At 30.1% G+C, this 21596-nt stretch overlaps 1 protein-coding gene across 1 annotated transcript; it reads right to left on the bottom strand.

Moving 5' to 3' along the window:
* Nucleotides 1–228: 228 nt before the first annotated feature.
* On the bottom strand, nt 229–4988 carry LOC111899461 (disease resistance protein RPV1). The gene is made up of 7 exons (XM_023895314.1): nt 4698–4988; nt 4491–4604; nt 4074–4397; nt 3151–3996; nt 2503–3052; nt 2362–2414; nt 229–282 (listed from the first exon to the last, which is right to left on the bottom strand). Exons 1-7 carry the CDS (start codon nt 4986–4988, stop codon nt 229–231), a joined length of 2232 nt encoding a protein of 743 aa, XP_023751082.1.
* Nucleotides 4989–21596: the final 16608 nt, after the last annotated feature.

Here is a 21596-nt window from a genome sequence, read left to right on the forward strand (position 1 = left end):
AAATGTTTGATATACTAACAGATTGATATGTGCACAATCTGTTTGTATAAATGGCATGGTAACAAAGATTTTCTTCCATCAAAACAGTTTAATTGTCTACTCTAGTTACGTATGGTTGTGATTCTATAATGAGACCAACCATCATCGTTATATATTAGTCAACATGGGAAAACCATAGGAACTTTGTGAGATCTCTTTTCACAAAAAAGTTCACTTCTAAGAGTGTTCTCACTGATCCTGGAGGGCAGATGGATGTTGTAATTTGAATACAGAAGAATTAATCTAACAATTTTTTAATCATTAACAATTCTTCAAAACAAAAATAACAAGGTACATCATCATTTGGGGCCGCTACAGACATAAATTTGATTGTGATGCAACCATTTATAAATGTGAATTCTTTGAAGGTATATATTTATAAATTTCTGCTCCAGAAATATTAATCAAACTTTTGGATGCAATGAATGTGAGCCCCTCAAAGTATGGATATATTATGTATGTACAAACGTAATTCAGGCAAGAAAGACACAAGGTATTGATAAGACTTCTAAGCTATGAGTATAAAGAGTATAAATGGGTGTTGAGACCCCACAAATCGAGGCTCTGTGTGGTTTTAGTGTTGTGTTCCAGCCTCCCTTTGAAGCTTTTCGGTACAATTCCTTCCACATTTTCCATGATCCTTCTAATATATCCGTGGAGCATACCCGTACGTTTTGATGATGCGATCTCCAAGCATCCATTGCAAGATTATAACTCTTGCTTTCTTACATCCTAAACCAATTAAAAATTTCAATGATAGCATATTTGGTTGTGTGTGCCTTTTATTCATGTGACAAAAAGAAAGGTTTGGGTGTCAAAGAGGATACCTCAGGTGTGACCAAGCATGTCTGAATTCCTTTTTGATAAAGTTCTAAAGTGTACTAGATCTTCATTATGAAAAAAAGTACTTGGTTAATTATCATTCACATACATGCTCTTCGATAAAGTAGTTGTAGCTACGTCTCTTAATGAGTTGTGTCTTGATCTAGATTCGATCTAATATATATATATATATATATATATATATATATATATATATATATATAGAGAGAGAGAGAGAGAGAGAGATAAATGTTCTTTTGAGAACCAAAAAATTTGTGAGAACTTACGAACTCATAATCATCTCATCATTTTTTTTTGGCTTTTTTGTATGATTGCTGATGAGCATAATCAGCAATCATATGTACTGCTGATGAGCACAATCAATAGTCATATGGACTGCTGATTGTGTTCATCAGCAGTCCATACGACTGCAGATTGTGCATACACGTAAATTTCGAAAATAAATATATAATTTGTCAAATCTTTTTTTAAGCCTAGATATTTCTTATACGCACCATTTGGAAAAGATTGATGTTTTTTAGTGTTGAAAAATGATGAACTAATTATGTGTTCGCAAGTTCACACGTTTTTTTGGTTCGCACAATAACTCAGCCCTATAGAGTTAGATTTATACGAGACGATCATATTCTATGAGACATGAGGATGTAATACCAATCATTCGTTTTGGAGATAAAAAAAAATAATGAAAAATAAATGAAAATTTTCGAAAAATTTTTAAATATTATTTTCGTCATTTATATTATCAAAAAGATAACTAAATAAACAAAATTACCGTTTTTTTTTACAAAATATACGTGAAATATTCTAATAGAATATTATACTGTACATATTCAAATCGATATGTTAGATTATTCTAGTAGAATATTAAACTATGAATAAGAGTTCTAATAAAATGTTAGAATATTCTAAGAAATCTAATAATTATAGTAGAATATTAGAATATTTTAAAATATCTATCAATTTTAGTACAATATTAAAATATTTTGACATTCTAAAAATTCGATTTAATTATTTACAGTTTAATATTCTATTAGAATACTTCACGTATATTTTGAAAAAACAGTAACTTTTATTATATATATATATATATATATATATATATATATATGTGTGTGTGTGTGTGTGTGTGTGTGTGTGTGTCTATATATATATATATATATATATATATATATATATATATATATATATATATATATATATATATATATTATTTTGGATATATTAAATAACAAAGATAATATTTAAAAAAAGAATTTTCAGATTTTTTACTTTTATTTTACATTTTTAAATTTTTTTATATTTTTGTATCTTCAAGATGAGTGTCTAAGATCGCGTCCACATGTCTCACAAAATTAACATGGTCTCAAATGTGTGTGTGTGTATATATATATGTATATATATATATATATATATATATATATATATATATATATATATATATATATATATATATATATGTGCATTTAGACGTATTAATACTTGGGTCAATCCATTGTCCATCTGGTTGGATACATTTAAAAGGTTCAAAATAACTTTTTAATTTATAAAAGAAACTCTTGATATAGAGGTTAATAAAATCTATAAATCCACCACAAACGACACTGTTAGAATGATATGTACCTGTATAGCAGATGTTGGATCCAAATTGTCTAGTAAAAGATGCATGGCAAGGCAACAAAATACGCCATTTCTCTAGGGTGTATTCTCCTGTTGTTTGAAATCCAGTGAGATCTCCACCAATGATGTGATTCCATGACTTGTAATAACATAACACATCTTCTTCTTCTCCATCATCATACACAAAACTCACCCCACACTCCTTTGTAACATGATTTGGCCAATCTAGAATAGTAATAGTAACCTGGTCACCAGCTTCCATCTCATTCATCCCAAACATCCAATGGCTTAAAAATATTACACACTCTTCACGTACAATGACTTTATTATCCCAATGACGGTACATCCAGGTACGATTCTTTGTTATATTACTAACGACAGTCTCCGGAATATGAATAGAGTGGGATCGAGAATTCAGAAGTTCACACATCCGCACACAACAGACATTCAATCCTCTGAGGTTGTTAAGAGATGAGGGGATGGTAAATGATATGGATGGCCCCTTGCTTCTACGCATAATCCTATGTGGCATTTTTTTCCCAAATAAATTGTGCTGAATATTCCAAATTCATAATACATCTACAAAACACAAGCTTAATTCATGAGCATAAATTATATTCACACAAATATATATAGTTAGCTAGAGAAAACCTGAATCTGAAATTCCTCTATTCCCATGCCCTTTTTCTTTAGGATGAACATCTTATTCCAGCCCAATCTGTGTAATACATTCTCCTCTACATCTTCCATTGGTTGGATTTTGATCATGCCTTGAATTTCAAATGATGAAACTACCGGTTCCCATGGTACTACGAGTTCACTGAGTGGGCCGATTCCTGGATCAAATAAAACTTTTTGTAGTGAAGAGCCATCAGAGAGGAATAATTGCGTTAGCGTATGTGGAGGATGCTCGACTGACGTCAGCATTTTACAGTTTCTCATAGTAAGTATCTCAAGCCTAGGAAGACTTCTCACACAGTTGGGTAGAGATTTTATAGGATTGTCATCTAAACATAATTCCTTTAACATTGATAGCTCACTGAAGTCCATGGGAAAGGATTTGGTGGACAAATTATTATTTGCAAGTGACACACTTACTAAAGAGCTCGGTAAAGAAATATCAAAGAACTTTAAATCATTTGGTATAGCTTCCAGACCAGTAGAAGAAGAGGCTTTTTTATTAGCTTTGAGCATTCGAGGTTCACCGAGATCACAACCATCTAGCAATAGTGTTTTAGTCTTCTTTAACATGCCTATGATTCCTGGAAGTTTTTTAAGCTTGTTGCAGTAGCTCAGATCAACAAGGACAAGTTCAACACATTGCCCAATTGATTCGGAAACCTCAAGCAAACCAATGCAACTTCGAACTATTAAACTCTCAAGTGCAGGAAGCCTGTCAAAGCCACCCAGCTTCGTGAGCCGATCACAGAAACTTAGATTAAGAAACTTCAGTGATCCAAGCAAGCTTTTGTCTTTTGACAACGATCCAAACAACTTCTGAAACAAAGAAACGTTAGAACAATAATGAAATTCATCATATCAACATGGAATAATAATAAAGGGAGATAAGTTACCTTGAGCCTATTATGAGGTCGTTGTGAAAACCGATAACAAACATCAAATGATTTAATCTTGCTATATGACATGTCCAGCGAAACAAGATTATCCATCAGTAAGTTTGAAGGTATAGACTCCAAAGGAAACCCATGCATACACAACCATCTAAGTTTTTCTGGAAACTTCTTGTAAGTCCCTTTTATTTTCATATAATTGAGTTGTAGTAGCATCAAATTATCCATGTTACTCAGTGCATCTGTTTTGAACTCAATTGATCCACATAACTTATCTTTCTCAAGCATTCTCATGTCAAGGGTGAAGCCTAGAACATTTTCTGTACCCTAAGAAGAAAGGCAATGCAAAAGAATTAAAAAATGTCATCACCATTTATACATATAAAAAAAACCTTTGAACAAGTATACATGGCCTCTTACCTTTTTTCGTTTCAACACTTCGAATGACTCTTCATGACACCATAATCGACTTCGCTTCCATGGCTTGTTTGGTGATTCTTCACGTACTATGGTTTTTCCCATCTCTTGGAGCAACTAATGCATCATTAAGTCGTTATTCCCTCCAATACTAAGAAGACATCTGTCAATGAGATTCGTGAATGCAACACTTGTGTTTATATTACATGCCTTTAATATTGCTTCAGTAACATCTCTATCTGTTCCAACAAAAAAACAAGCAATATGCTTAAACAAGTCCTTATCATTTTCGGATGGCAAAGAGTCGAAGCTTATTCTTAAGACATTATTTACAGGGGTACCGTTCTCTTTCTTTAGCGTTTCTATGAGCCCCTCCCAATAAGCTACGTCACGGTTATGCAGAGACTCGCCCAAAAGTTTAAGAGCCAATGGATGCCCTTCACAATAATTCACAAGCTTCGCTAACACCTCTTCATAGCAAGCCTTGGGGTCATTAGACATGAACGCGTGAAAGCACAAGAGTTGTCGTGATTCAGTCTCATACAAGCCTTTAAGCAAATGGTTTGCATGCTTGGGTTTAACCTCTGTTTTGAAAAGTGCGCAACTCTTTATTCCCTGAGGCTGCTGAGGACATTTTTGCGGTTATGTTTTTGTTTTGTGTATTTAAATCAGGGGCATTCTTTTTCGAGGTGTTTGTCTTCGTGGTGTGTGTAATTTCCTTCTATGTAAAATTATATATGGTTGACAATGCTTAGCAGATTTTGGTGACCCTATAGATCAAAATGAAAGACTTGGAAGTCATACAAAGAAGTGGGGTGTTCTGCATCTGCAGTGTCTTTGGCTTGCACTCTACTACACATACATAAAACATTGCTATTCTGAGCTACTGTTTGGTATAGTTGGTACCAAACGAAGATCTATACAAGCTGAGGAGATCCGCTTTTTAAAGTGAAGCTCAATATGGTTAGAAGTTCTTCTGGATTTCAAAATTTTTATTCCCTGAGGCTGATGCTGTGTTATGCACCCTCTTCAGTGATATTGTTTAGATAGGGGGTAGTTTGGGGAAATCAACAAATAAGGAGCATCTTATTGGTGCAGGGGTGTTAGGGGCAATTTGGGCATTTTATACTAGTTTGTTATGTTAGATAGTATAAATAGAGGGCCATGGGCAGGCAGTGAGGCATGGATCTTTTCTGTTAAACCGGAATTATTTCCTCTTGGGAGAGTGGCTATCTCGAATCAGCTAACTTATCCTTCGTTCTTGTAATCTTTGGGTATTATACAGTGTTTCCAATCAATATTAGAATCATTTGGTGGTTTTTATGTTATTGAATCTGTTATTACAAATCAGTTCATAACATGCTGACATCATTTTTTTTATTGAAAGAGAATGCTGACATCATTTATGCATTTTAGTGAACTGAAGTTTGGATTCGGGAGTCTTGGAGCTTACAGGAAAAGGGTTGCAAGATTACCATTAAAATGGAAGTGAATTATCTAGGTATAATATTCTAATAGAAGATATTTAGTAAGGGATACTAAACTGGTGCAGAGTCCCATTTGTCTCTCCGCAGTCCTCAAATATAGGATTATGAGGATAGTACAATAGAAAGTTACTGCTCTGTTTCAATTGTATTATGTGCCTCCTTTCTATCGAATTATGCCCAAAATTTCCAAAAAAAATGCTTCATATTGTAAATGAAATTTTTTAGTTCATCAAAGCTTTCTTTTTTAGAATTTTTTTCCGCATACAGGTATTGTGAGTTTCAGTTATTGACGTTTCACAAACATACAAAAAATACTTGCTTTTGGGTATACATAGGGCATCTCCAACACAGCAAAAAATCCAATATTCTGCACCACTTCTCTCCAACGCAACATCATTTTGTTGTAAATCAATACTATAACATCAAATTTGGAGCTATATTATTCCTTTACATCATAGTGGTATCAAACTTTCATGTGACAATTTTGGGCCCTCAAATTTTTGGTTTATATATTTATGGTTTTTTAGAGGGTGTTTGGGATTTCATTTTGAAGTTAAAAATGACTTTTTTTCTAAAAGGACTTATTGACTTATTAATTTGGGAAAATGAGATTTTAAAAAAGTGTTTTGATTAGATTTTTAGTGACAAAAGTAAATAAGTTAAAAAGTGTTTGGTTAACTTATTGACTTTTGCTTGTTTTTTATTTTAATAAGTCATAAGTCATTCTAAAACATCACAAATTGTATCTTCTTCAAAACCCTTTTCAAATATTAAACCAAAAGTTGTTTTAAAAGTCTTTATTAAATATCCAAACATTTTTTTAACTTACTGACTTTTCAAAAAGTCAATAAGTTAAAAAATAGTTTTTAGATGAAATCTCAAACACCCTCTTAACTGACTTGTTATATTTTAGATGCAATAATTATTAGTTACATTTGTATTAGTTGATCATAAATATAAAATTTAATCTTTATGTTCAAAAGTTGCTTCAAATTTGTTACTTTTTATAAAATTAAATATTTTGAGATAATAAATTTGTGATAATCATTATGTTTTGAATTTATTTAAATATTTAAATACTTTATGATAATATATCTTATAAATCTTTTATAACGAAAAACATGTAATACAAATTTGTAAAAAGCTAAAAAATTGAGAGGTTACTCTTTTGACAATCTACCTATATCTACTCTAATAAATAGATCTTTTGCCACATTTCACATTTTCATTTATTTTGTCACATGTTATTTTATAGTTATTTTAAATTACATTTTATAAATTTTCTATCTTATTAAATTCTATATAACATTTATATATAATAACTACAATAAATATAATAATAAATATATATCAATTTCATTAACAGATTTACCTTTTAATTTCTAAAATTTTAAATTAAAGTCTCATTACTTTTCTTTGTTTATTTATTTAAATTATATGTTGAAATCTAAAAGAGAAAAAAAAAACACTTGAATTTTAATAACTCAATATTTTTCTCATTTTTCTTATAAATTTAAAATTTTCTCAAATATATAGTCATTCATATTTATTTTTTTTAAATAAACCAATGTAATATATGAGTTTCAAAATAAGTTAAAAAAAAAAGGGAAAATGACTCTTGAGGGTAATTAACTTTTGCATTTGTACTCATTTAGTCTCCTTCCTTTTTTGTATTCAATATACCATTAAACTTATTATTTGTGTTTACCATAACCCTTTTGACCGGCTTTTTTGACCTGTGATAGCCGATCAAAGGGTTATGGTGAACATAAACAACAAGTTCGATTGTATATTGAGTACAAAAAAAAAGGAAAGGGACCAAATGAGAACAACTCAACAGTTGGTTACCCTCCTGAGTCATTTTCCCCGAAAAGTTAAATGAAATTAAAGTTGCAAAATTATCAAAGACTGCAACCTTTATTGGCTATAACTTATATGAAGAGCGTTTCAGAGGGGTAACTTCGTTAAAACATGGTCTATGCTATGCTTATTGTGGTTAGCTAATGTGTGTAAAACCAACTAGTTTTAATCCTACTAACTTAGACACAAAATAAACACACGAAAGGCAGTGTACCTATCGATTAGTAATATAGTTCAAACAAGTAGGGTATCGAACACAGGGAACGGTAAACAATTAAAATAAATGCTAATATTATCTAAATAAAACAAATAACAAAAAGGGGGGTTTTCTCTAGTTTTACAAGACTAGAAACTTGATTAGAATAACCAACACACAAATTAACTAACTAGCAACTAAAACAATTAATTACCAACTAAATTCAATAGTAAAGAGGACTTCTGTTTAGGTACAACTCATTTGTTCCCATGGATGATTTTAATGTATCGGATTAATTCTTCATTGGCTACCGATTAAGATAATTAGGTTCATGTTTGCTATTCCTAATTCTTAGAAAACAAATTAACTCAAGCAATGGCCAGTTGTCTAAATTAACGGGTTTCCTAGATTATTGATTCGGGTTAAGTAAGACTTGTAATGGTTAATTAAATTGACCCTTCAATTAACCTATTGCTGATGTTCATCAAACAATCTCACACATTAACTTACCTATCTTCTAGTTAATTCTAGTTTCACATTCGTTATTCCTAGACATACAACTATGTGGTCACAATAAATCATATGAAATTAATAACTAAGAGATGTTCATACAACTTAATTACTAATTTATTAACAGAAGAATAGTTATTGTCAACACATAAGGTTCTTTAACAAGCTTAACTAAACATAATTAGCAATTAAAATTAATCCTACTCAAATAATCAATCCATGTTCACAAAATTGTCTACCCTAACAGAAGAATAAGTTTTTAGCTCATGATTGCAGTAAACATAAAATCAAAAACGAAATCAAAGTATGTAAACATGATTCAAATCAAAAAGTTACTTAGAATAAACCAAAATTGTCTTGATTCTCTTCCCAATTGAATGTAGGGTTGATTCTTCAGTTCCTCACGACCTAGCAGCACTTCCAATCGTTTCTCAGCCTCCTAGGGTTTCTCTCCATGCTAGGGTATCGATCTGAAAGTCCCTTTATATAGATTTTCACAAAACAGAGGCTACTCGGCGAGTCCAGTGACCTACTCGGCGAGTCCGTCACTTAAAACCCGTGTACGGCAAGTCAGCGCGTCTAGAATCGCGAAAGTTCGATACAACTCGCCGAGTAATCGACCCTACTCGCCGAGTACGTTTGGAATCAGCATTTTCTCAAAACACGAAAGTCGTCTGAAATTGTGTCTAGTTTTCAGAACATTTTGAATCTCGTCAATCGGAGTTACGGTTTATAAGATATGGCCAAAACACTGACGAGGGGTCAAACTGTCCAGCAACGTCCTTCTTTCTTCAAAATCCAAGATCCAAGCGTCCAATCGCCAATTCCGCTTCATTTTCCTTTCGAGCATGTCTTTGTTGCTGAAAATGAAATATTTAAGCTAATTAAGCACCTTTTGTTCATTAAATGAGACAAAAACAACATAAAGTATTAAGATAATGCATGAATTTTATAACTAAATATGCCCATATCATTAGCTGTCAACACCTCTCTTCAAAAGGATATGATTGTGTATGAGAGGTATATTTATCAGCATAAACGTTTACCTCAAGGTATATTATGGTGATGTGTCTGCAAAAGCAGCATGATATTGTACATATTGATGTTGTATCTCATTCCATGAATTCGATCTCAAAGCTAAGTAAACTCAAAAATCAAAGCACTTGTGATTTCACTCGTTTGTAGACTTGTCTAGAATCCATGATACGATAAATCATTCGATTGGAAATGTAAATGCAGTCATGAAATGCGCCTGCTTAATCAAGATTCCCCTAATAAATATTCAAGTGCATTACAAAGTTGTACATGTATGAATAGTGTTCTTTCGTGGGTTATGTTTTAAAGATATAGAAGCAAGAATGAATCTCATAAAGTCATTAATATCAGTAGGAGATGACGTGTGACTCAGGAGGGTAATCAACTATTGAGTTTGTTCTTATTTGGTCTCTTTCCTTTTTTTGTACTCAATATATCATCGAACTTGTTGTTTGTGTTCACCATAACCATTTGACCGGCTATCGCAGGTCAAAAGCCGGTCAAAAGGGTTATAGTGAACACAAACAACAAGTTCGATGGTATATTGAATACAAAAAAAAGGAAAGGGACCAAATAAGTACAAACGCAAAAGTTAATTACCCTTAAGAGTCATTTTCCCTAAAAAAATATGGATATTAATTTATACTGTGGTTGGAATGACCCAATAAAAAAGCATTAAAAAAGATTTATTTACTATTTTTATTTAATTTTGATTTTCTTTAATTAAATCTATTTTGAAAAAGAAAAAAGAAACATAAAATAAAGACAAAACTTCAAAAATGATCCCTGTGGTTTTCGAAAATATCAAGTTTAATCCCTAAGTTCAAAAAACCTCACGGATCGTCCCTGTGGTTTCAAAACTTTTAACAAATGGTCATTTTCGTTAACTCCATTAGCTTTTGGCCGTTAAGTGAAGGGCATTTTCGGTCATTTCACTACTACAGGGACCATTTATGAAGTTTTGCCTTATTTTAAAAAAAAGAAAAATATATATAATTATTTAATATAAAGGGGACCCACCCACCCACCTCTCTCTCTCTCTCTCTCTGTCTCTCTCTTTCTCTCTCCACCCTAAAAGTCCATTTATTCTTTCATTCCTTCACCATCTTTAGTGGCTTCTTCCCCAAAAATTATGTCAACAAACACATGTGAAATCAACAAAATTGAATAAACCCATAAAAATCTGCAATGAAATAAAAAACTAGATGAACAATTGTTCCTCCTAAAGCTCATTGACTTAAGCAAGAATCACAGATGGAATATCAACCATCGTTACTCCAAATTTTTGTGGTTTGTGAAGAAAATCAAAACTCCACATCTAAATTGATGATGAAGATGGAACCGCAGGTCTGCATCTGATTTCTGATTTCTGAGGACTACAAATGACTGCATCTAATTTTTTCCATCTTGATCTGAACTAGTTGTTCATATGTCGGAAAACACATTTGGAGCTCATCGGAACCAATATGTACTTAGGTGTTCATCTTCTCTGCAATACTAGAATTCTATTTCTTTGTTCTATTCTTATATCCAGCATCCAATCTTTACAATGACTTTTTATAACCATTTTATTTTATTTTAAGTGATTATATTGAAATGGGTGTTCATGATTTCAATGTTTCTCTTCATATTTACTTGATGTTTGTTTTATGTGTTCCAATCAACATCCGTTGCTTCAATCTATGGATGGGTTTCTTTACTTTTTCTCAATTTGGTGGCTTGATTTAGGATCAGGGAGGTTGACGCGCCTTACAACAGGTGCGTATCGTTTGGGTATCACCTGGGTTTTTATTGCTTTAATCTAGGTTCCATCAAGCTTGTAGGCGGAGGGTGGATCTGGTCTTCTTCTTTGTTTGGAGTTGGATCTAGCATCGATGTTGTATCACAAGAGAGGAGGACTAGTTGGTAATTGCTTCAAGAAAGAAAACATGAAACACACACCAGCAGACACATAGTTACACACATCCCTACCCATGTTATTTGTTTCTTGTTTACCACGAAAATCGGTTTTTTTTCTCTGGTGCGATAGCCTTATGCTTTTTTATTATCATTGATCATTCAATATAATCCTGAATTTGGTTAGCTGGTGAGATACGTATGAGAGGGAAATAGTAGTGGGTGGATATTTGATTTTGTTGTGATGTTCGTGAGACGGAGAAGAAAACGAGAGAGAGAGAGAGAGAGAGAGAGAAGTGGGTGGGCCCCCTTTATATTAAATAATTATATATATTTTTCTTTTTTTTAAATAAGGCAAAACTTCATAAATGGTCCCTGTAGTAGTGAAATGACCGAAATGCCATTCACTTAACGGCCAAAAGCTAACGGAGTTAACAAAAAGGACCATTTGTTAAAAGTTTTGAAACCACAAGGATGATCCGTGGGGTATAAATTTTAGATAAATAATAAATAAATCAAAGTAAGTCAAAGGTAGAAAATGTAATAGTTTTAAAGAGAAAGGTGTTGGTTGTTCAAACATTTAAATTATATTGACCACTCAATATATATATATATATATATATATATATATATATATATATATATATATATATATATGTATAGAGAGAGAGAGAGAGAGAGAGAGTTGTCAATAAAAATAAGCAAATAAATCCTACACTCCAATGATATTTACTTATTTTGATCATTTAAGTAAATAGTGGGGGATTTTAAACACACCCAATAAAAAGTCAAAACAACCTACACAAAACCATTGATAGTAAATTCAATTAAAATAGGCATCATTTATTCCTACCCCTTTTATACTTATCACTATCCTTAATGATTATTTTTTAATAATTAGGTTATCATGACATATCTCTTACTAGTTAATTAATATTATTTTTAATAATTAAGTTATAATTACATACTTTTACTAGCATATTTATAATTGATTATTCATAAATTCTATTTACTAAGATATTAGTTATTTTATTTATTAAATAGATAATTTATAATACTATTTTTATAAAAGATATATAAATATTTTTATTCATTTAAAAAAAAAAAGTTAAAACACGACACAACAATAATAAAATAATATTTTTACATAACAAATAAGAACACAAAACAATAATACTAAAATTAAAGAAATATGTAAATATTTTTATTCATTTAAAAAAAAAAGATAAAACCCGACACAACGTAACAAATAATAAAAAAAAAGTTCAAATATAAAATAATATTTTGAGAAGTACGAGACCTAAGTTGATTGTATAAATCAAAACGCGGCAAATATATAGTTTGTCATATAGATGCAGACAAACTTTTACAGACATTCCAATATACTGTGGTAGGAGGCATTGGATAATTTCCTTTCAAAAATACCGACATATAATGAAATACCATTTACAAGTGCCAACGTAATGAATATCGATTTCTTAATAGAAGTATCTTTATCTCGAGCAAATACGTTGATTCCAAATAATTTAAACATCTCTATATACAAAAAATAAAAACAAATAATTTAATATTTTTAAAATTTAAAAAACATGTATTAACAAAAATTAAAGATGTACAATTTTTAAAGTTTGTATAATCTATTAAAAAACATCAAAAATTAATTATGTACAATTTTTAAAGTTTATGTAATCTATTAAAAAAACACCAAAAATTAATTATGTATAATTTTTAAAGTTTAAGTGACCTATTAAAAAAAACACCAAAAATTAATTATGTACAATTTTTAAAGTGTACGTAATTTTATCATAAAAAAAGTGTGACGTTCTTTTGTTAAAATAAATAAACATATATGCAGAAATTATATAAATATAAATATAAGGGTAAACAATGTCATTTCTTAAAAATAGAGAGGTTATTAATGTAAATGTAAAAAAAGAAAAAGAAAAAACTGTTCGCATAGTTCGAGAAGCTTGTCTTGAGGATTTGTTTTTCTAAGAAAAGCAAATTGATTTTTCCGTGACATTTATTCAAAAGCTGCAATACCACCTAAAAAATAATGATTAAAGGCTTAAAATAATTATTAAAGGCTTGGGATTATTCAAAATAGGGTAGGAATAACAATACCCGTAAAATAATATAAGCAAATAAATCCTACACTCCAATGATATTTACTTATTATATGTCTCCTTTTCAAAACTATTTTCACGTTCTCTTTTAAGTAAATTACAGAAGTGGTCCTTCTGTTTTGATTTGATTTATAGTTTTAGTTCCTAAATTTATAAATAAATATGTTATATCCCTATAGTTTCTAGATATTACGGTTTTAGTCCTTTGTTTCATATAAAAGAATAACTTATTATTTCTTTTTCTTTTTTCTTTTAACAATTTATTATTATTATTATTATTATTATTATTATTATTTGTATAGATTTTTTTATAAAATTGTTTTTTTATTTTTTTTTAAATTAATTATATAAATTACATATATCATATTGTTATTTATTCATATTTGTTTGTGTAGTTTAAAAATCTTTTAATATTTTTGACATCTTAATCGAATATACGATTTAATTTTTTTTTACGTCTTGTTCGGTCACAATATATAATTTTTATTTTTTATTTTTTTATCCTTTCCTCTAATAAACAAATTAAAATAGAACTCCGAATAACTATTAAATATAAAATATAATTATTTAATGTTATTTTATGTGTTTTCCGTTTACATCATTTGTTTATATTCTTTACTTTTTTTATTCAGCTTTAAGAGATTTTATTGTTACTTTTTAAACAAATAATCTTAAATATAAGAAAAAACAACTTCATAAAAACTACTATTAATATCGTCTATTAAAATAAAGAAAAAATAAAATTGTTATATAATAATAATAATAATAAATAAATAAATAAAAGAAAATAAAAAAAAAGAATGATAAGTTAGTCTTTTTATCATATTAATATTTTGTTTTAAAAAAAAAAAGAAAATTAATATTTCCGTTCTAAAAAAAAAAATATTTCCGTTCTAAAAAAGACTTAAAACTATTTAATAAGTTATTTTTTATATACTTATTTAAAACTAATTACAAAAATACCATATTTCATTTCTTTAAACTCAAAAGATAAAAAAAATTAAATAAGATATAATTTATATATATATATATATATATATATATATATATATATATATATATATATATATATATATATAAAAGAAAAAAGAAAACGTGATAAAAGATTCTGTATACAAGTAATATATAAAATAAAGTTTAGTATTATAATATTGTTTAAATGTCATTTCAATTTGGGTTTCAAATAGAATGGTTATATTGACTTTTTAGAATAGTCGTGTTGACCCAATATTTAGGTGCCAATAACAACACCCGTATTTGACAGGTCGACGATTATCAACGAAGACGATAACAACACCCGTATGATCATTATAAACGAAGACGATAAAAATAGATCTATGATATGAGATGTCTTGCGGGCTATGCCAAAGCGGAAAACAGGTGGACGAACCTTGTTTGTCTAAAAAATAGACGATTACACCATACTTATTAGCAATGAGGAATTCAATATCCGACATAATAAACCAATCTTCACTTTGTGCAGAACCCAATCACGTGAAACTCAACGAGTGATGTATGTTGTTTATATCATCCGGAAAAATCATTGCATATCGCCTCCAATTTTCTAATAACTCGTTGTATCATTATGAGCGGATTTGATGTCAATAATTTTGACTATACCCAAGGGAGATAACTATTGTCCGAAATCCACAATTTTCATCTCTCTCCACATCTTCAATGTTTGTAACGTATGGATGAACTTCATTTGGAATTTCACTCATAAGTGAATTTGAATAAAATGTTGAAGGTTGTTGAAACGAAAATGTATTGTGCCTGTCTGGTTTTTGGTTTAAATCAAACTGATTAGACCCATTATAATCTGACATAGACGTCACACATGGTAGCCCATGACTATATGAAGTTGACATCTACATATTTGATTTGATCGTAGTGATATTCATTTAGAAAAACACTAAACTAAAAATAGGATATTTATTTTAAATGTAGGGTAAGTTAAAGGACCATAAATATAAATATAGTTATATTATTTTGTATTTTCTTTTGGTTTGATCATATATATATATATATATATATATATATATATATATATATATATATATATATATATATATATATATATAGTTATATTTTATTTTATTATAAATATGCTTATGTATACTTATTTAAAACTCAACGTTTTGCCTAGTATAGTTACGTAGTCTTGGAAAATACTTTTGAAAAAATAAAAATTAAAGAAAAAAGAAAAGAAAACTTAAATAGTATATATATATATATATATATATATATATATATATATATATATATATATATATATATATATATATATATATATATATTAAACTAAAGTAATAAGGACTGAAAATAAGTTTTTAAAATACAAAAGAATATAAATTGAAACTACGTTTTAAATAGAAGGGGCAAAGTTCTAAAATTGTTTAATGTTTGATTAATTCACTGTTTGATAGGATCTCGATCATCAAATTCAAATAACAATAATGTAAATAATAATAAGTGTCCTTTCAATTTGGGTTTGTAACCGAAGGAATGGTTTTGACTCGAATTTTAGGTGCGAATAGCGACACCCGTAAATAGTATCAAGCTATCAAAAACTACGGAGATGCTTTCATATAAAGGATGTAAAGGGTTTGGACTTGTTTTTAGCAAAAAAAAAAAAAAAAAAAAAAAAAAAAAAAAAAAAACAATTAGTGTCTTTTATTTTTATAAGGGTGTTTGACACAAGTAAATGAAAATATTTAAAATAAGTAAAATTACATAATAGAGCATATGGGAATATAGTTAAGACAAATTAATTTTTCTAAACTATAATTATTAAAAGTTAAAAAATCATCAAAAACTTAATATCAAGTGCATCGATTAGGATTCTCTATTCGTACAATATTTTTTTTATACATATTTCAAATAAATTTAATAGCTTTTTTAAAAATCATCAAATATACCCATAACTAATTATAGAAATATATACTTTTAAATGTATTTTAATATCATTTTATATATTTCAACTAACTTATCAATTAGTTTTACCAAATATCATTTTTATCAGCTAGTTTATAAGCTAACAACTAACTTTTTAGTGTTTTTGAATTGCCTTCAAACCTAACAATTGAATATGATAACTTTAAGAGAGAGAATGATGAATTTATTATTTGATTAATAAATTGAAATAAATGATTTATTAATATATTATGAAAATAATATATTAATTAGAAATCATATTATTTAATTAATATTTAATTAGAAAATAATTTGGAATTAATTTTGGGATTGAAGGAATTAATTAAAAGTGCAAGGACTAAAGTGACAATGTTCAATAGTTGAACATTGGGCAATTATAGAAACTTCCTAAAGAGGGGAAAAGGGGGGGGAGGGGGGGGGGGGGGGGGGGAGAACGAAATTTAGAGTGTCTCTAGGGTTTCCTTGGGCTCTAAGGGTGCCTTGGATAAATTAGGGAGGAAGTGAAGGGATTAGGGATATCTTAGAGATATCTGTTTTATCCAATATCTTTCTAACACCTATATAAACTCTCCTTAGGGTTGAATTTCATCCATGCCTTCTTTCTAAGTGCCTTGCACGAAATCTTGGTTCCTTCCCTCCCCCCCCCCCCCCCCCTCTCTCTCCATATATATATATATATATATATATATATATATATATATATATATATATATATATATATATATATATATATATATAGTTTTCCTTAGTTGCTAGGGTTTGTTTGTGAGCCATTAGAGGCACGATACTTGTGGCGCTTGCTACCAAAGGTTTTTAAGCTTGGATTAAGATTGTTATTACTACATAATAATCAAAGGTATGTTTACTAACAATATATGTTATTTTCGAAAATAATATAGGCTTCCTAGGGTTTCCCAATTGATGTTCAGATACTTGTATGTTCAATTAGAGAAAAAATAGATCGCGATAATTAAGGTTGCATGCACACATAGGATTGTTTGTTTTGCTCAAAATCCATTAGCGGTATCAGTGCTTAAGATTTGTTTTCTATTGAATTTGATACAATTAGTTGAACTTGATCAAATTAGGATTGATGGCAATTAAACCCTTTTGGGGACATAGAAATTTCAATTCTAGGGTTCTTGAACCCTAGATTTCGAAATGTATGGAAAGGATTCTAATCCTTTCTCTTGTCCCTCAAATTTCGAATTAAATTTTGGAAATTAGGGTTTTGGTGAGATTTCATATTTCTTATTTTTGGTAATTATCTTCTTACTTGTTTATTAAGATAATTGAAAGATTTTGTAAGATCCCTCCCATAATTTCGAAATTGGGAGAGTGGATTAGGTTAAATTAATTGATTAATTTAATTGGCTAATCTTTATTTGATTTAATAAATTAATTAAAGGTTTAATTAATAGATAATTATTAAATCAATTTCTTTTAAATTTAAATTAAAATGTTTTAATTTTCGAAATTTAAAAGATTATCTAAAACCTTAGTATTTTTAAAAGTTTAAAGTACATCATTATGGATTTATTTATTAATTTAAATAAGTGGTTAATTAAAATATAATTAATAAATCCATAAATTGGTTTAAGTTTAATTAAATTAAAAGTTTAATTTATTAATGGATTAAACCCTATTATTTTAAGATGTTTAAAATACACCTTATACTATGTATATAATTAAAAGTTTAAAATATATTATTAGTATAAGAAAAGTCATTCAAACTGCTAGTACGCCTCATTCACAAAGCCATACTATAAGAGGAGTTTAAGGAATCAACCTATAAAATGACCGCCATTGGGTATCTATTCTTACCCACCGCTCTCTTGTATGGTGGAGGGTCGTTAGTCGAACGAGTTTGATAGGACATAATCTCATTAAAAGTATAATGATATTAAGTAACTAAACTATTTTCTAAAACCCACTCTTGGTTACTTTAGGAAAAATATGAATTTGATGCTAATCAATGAAATTGCACATTGTACCTTATTGGTCGTTAGTGGAGTGTGTGTGGTTAACCGTCACATTAATTAGATGATAAATGATATCAAGAGTACCAAGATAATTTGCATGGTTATTCACATCTCGTTCGTGATCCTCAACATCTTAATCACAAAGTGAGAGCATAATCGAGATTAAACATGCCATTGAATAGTTCAATGAATCTCAAAGATCTAGGAGTTTCATTAGATTGAAACTGGTAAATGCTTACCTACCTAAAATAGATTTGAATTTGATTACGGCATCCCTCTTCAGAATTCAAATCGAAAATATGGATCCTAGCCTCAATTTAAAATTTGGGTTAATAATTAAGGATTAAAATCAACTAACTTGAATTCTCTTTTCTCCCATCAAAGATGTCGAGTTCAGACATAAATGATCTTCCTTGTCCTTTTGAAAATGTTTTTCCTTCTCTATCTGAAGATGATCTTCCACATGTTGATCAACGTGAAAGAATGTTCCCTTCTTCACGCATTAGTGGAACTAAAAACCATGCTTCTCAAACTCTTCCTCCAGTGACTCTCCCTAAGTCATGTCTTCTTCATGCTAAAAAATACGAAGTCACCCAAGCCCTGTTGGCATGTAAAATTCAAGATGGAAATCGTACATTGACAGATTGGGGATGTTGGGTGTTGTTTTCCCAAGGGAGCTGGTCATTGACTTTGTTTTACTTTCGCTTCCTGAATCATATAGTCAGTTCATCAAAGACTACTATATGAGGGACCACGACATGAACCTAATTGATGTAACATATATGTTGATTGGTGCTGAAGCAGAAATGCTTAAGAGCACAAGTCAAGCAAAAAATTTTAATGGATCTATCTCCAAAATTTCCATGGACGTTGACAATGGCAACATTGTTAGTCCAAAAAAGGTTTCTCTTCCCAATGGAAAGGGATCGGCCAAGGTCAAATCGTTTGATCAGATGGTAAAGAGAAAGGCTAATTCTGAGATAGTCCCATGTGCTATTCCTGAAAGGTCCATATGTTTCTATTGCTTATTGAAGGGCATTGGATGCGAAGCTGCCCAGACTACCTGAAAGATTTTATAGATAATAAAGTCAAGTTGTGTGACTCTATTTCATGTATATCCACTATCTAACTCCATTAAGTTCTTATTCATAGATTCTTAATAGATGATGTGATAGTCATATTGTGAATTTTTGTTGGATCTAAGAGAAGGAAGGAAGATTAAGACGAGCGAGCTAAATCTGATCGTGAGAGATGGATTTCGGTCGCATGGTTCGATGATCAAATTTTGGAAGCTGCTCTTAGGAGTTATAATATATTAATAGATTGCTTAGGAAATTTATAGAAACATAGTTTTCATATATTTGCATTGTAAGGACAATTTTTTTTTTTGCTTATTAATAAAAATGAATTTTTTATTTCATATTTCCTTACAATGGCATTTATGAAAGTTGGTCGTTACTTTTATATTATGATCAATGTTAAAAGTGGATTTGATTCTTAATTATTTTGTTTGTGGAAATGTCATAATCAACCAAGTGAAAAGGAATTGTCATCACCCAAGTTTCAGTTGGATAGAAACTTGGAGTCATGCAATTCAAATTGTCTGATGTATGAGAATCTATATCTTTGGAAGATTATGACTAATTCCTTGATCACATGTTTATGTGAGTCAAGTGAAGGACTAAATGATCTAGTACACATTGGTGTGGACTATTTAGATACACTAGAAAGGACGATAAGTCTATTCCTAATGATTTACTGATGGTTCAGTAAATATGGTTGTGTTTATAAAATTAAGCATAATTCCAGCACTTTGAAAAGTTTCAAAGAGTAGTGGAATGAATATGAAGAATATGTTAGGCAGAAAGATAAAGGTTTCTCCAATATGAAAGGATAGGAGAGTACTTTTGTATCGTGATTTATGATCATTTTAATGATCGTGGAACTATCTCTCAATTGATCCTCGAAGAACATCTTAGTGCAATTGTTTGACTAAGAAGAGGAATCAAACATTGTTGAAATTGTTTAATCGAGAGAGGAGTGATACTTCATTTCCAATAAAATTTTGGAGTCATACTCTAGTAACTACAAATCGTACCTTAAAGCTTATTCTAAACTAAGTAGGTTTATAATACCTCATTAAATATGGAGAAGTAATATTTTCTTACTGTGGCGCATTTGGAATTGGTAGTTTTAATGTTTTTGGTTAAAAACAAAGGATGAACTAAGACCAATTCAATGAAGTGTTTTCTTGACAAGAATCCACACTAACCACTACTAGAAAAACAGCCTTTCACGACGCGCAATCAATGACACGCGCTGATAGAGGACGGGAATTTGTGCGTGCCCTAAAAATTGATGTCAGTTTTCCAATATATGAAGCATAGAGGGCACACATTTTTGCGTGCCCTTAAATTAGTGTCTAATAAAAATAAAAAAAGCACGGAGGGCACCTTAAATAAAATGTGCGTCGTCTAACCATGTCGTTTTATAAATTTTAGTGAAACGCGCGTTTCATCTCTCATGGGGGGAAATGAAATCCAAAAAATTAAAAACCCCGCTTTGTTTCCACCGGCTAAAAACCCTAGCTCGTCCATGTCGAAAACCCGCTTTCTTTCTTTCTTCGCTCTTGATTCTCAAACATCCACCGCTTCACTTCTCCACATCGTGCTCAAAGTAGTCGCTCACGTACCCAACAGTGGTCCATGTGTAACATACATCGGTGAAGGAGGTTCCGGCAATTTCATCAAAATGGTCCACAACGGAATCGATTATGGCGACATGTAGCTGATTTCCAAAGCATACAACATGTTGAATCCATTGGGAAACTCTTGAACAAGGAACTACACAAAGTGTTCTCGGAATGGATTCTAGGGGGATCTTCAAAGCTTCTTGATTGAAATCATCGCAGACATCTTCGAAATCAAGGACGACAAGGGAGACGAATATCTAGTCGACAAAGTGTTGGATAAAACAGACATGGAAGAGACCGGAAAATGGACCATCCAACAAGCGGCGGATCTATCAATCATTGCCCCCACAATCACGGCGTCTCTGGATTCGTGATTCCTGAGCGGATTAAA

This window comes from Lactuca sativa, chromosome 1 (genome assembly GCF_002870075.4).
Source record: "Lactuca sativa cultivar Salinas chromosome 1, Lsat_Salinas_v11, whole genome shotgun sequence".
In the NCBI taxonomy this organism is placed as follows: domain Eukaryota; kingdom Viridiplantae; phylum Streptophyta; class Magnoliopsida; order Asterales; family Asteraceae; genus Lactuca; species Lactuca sativa.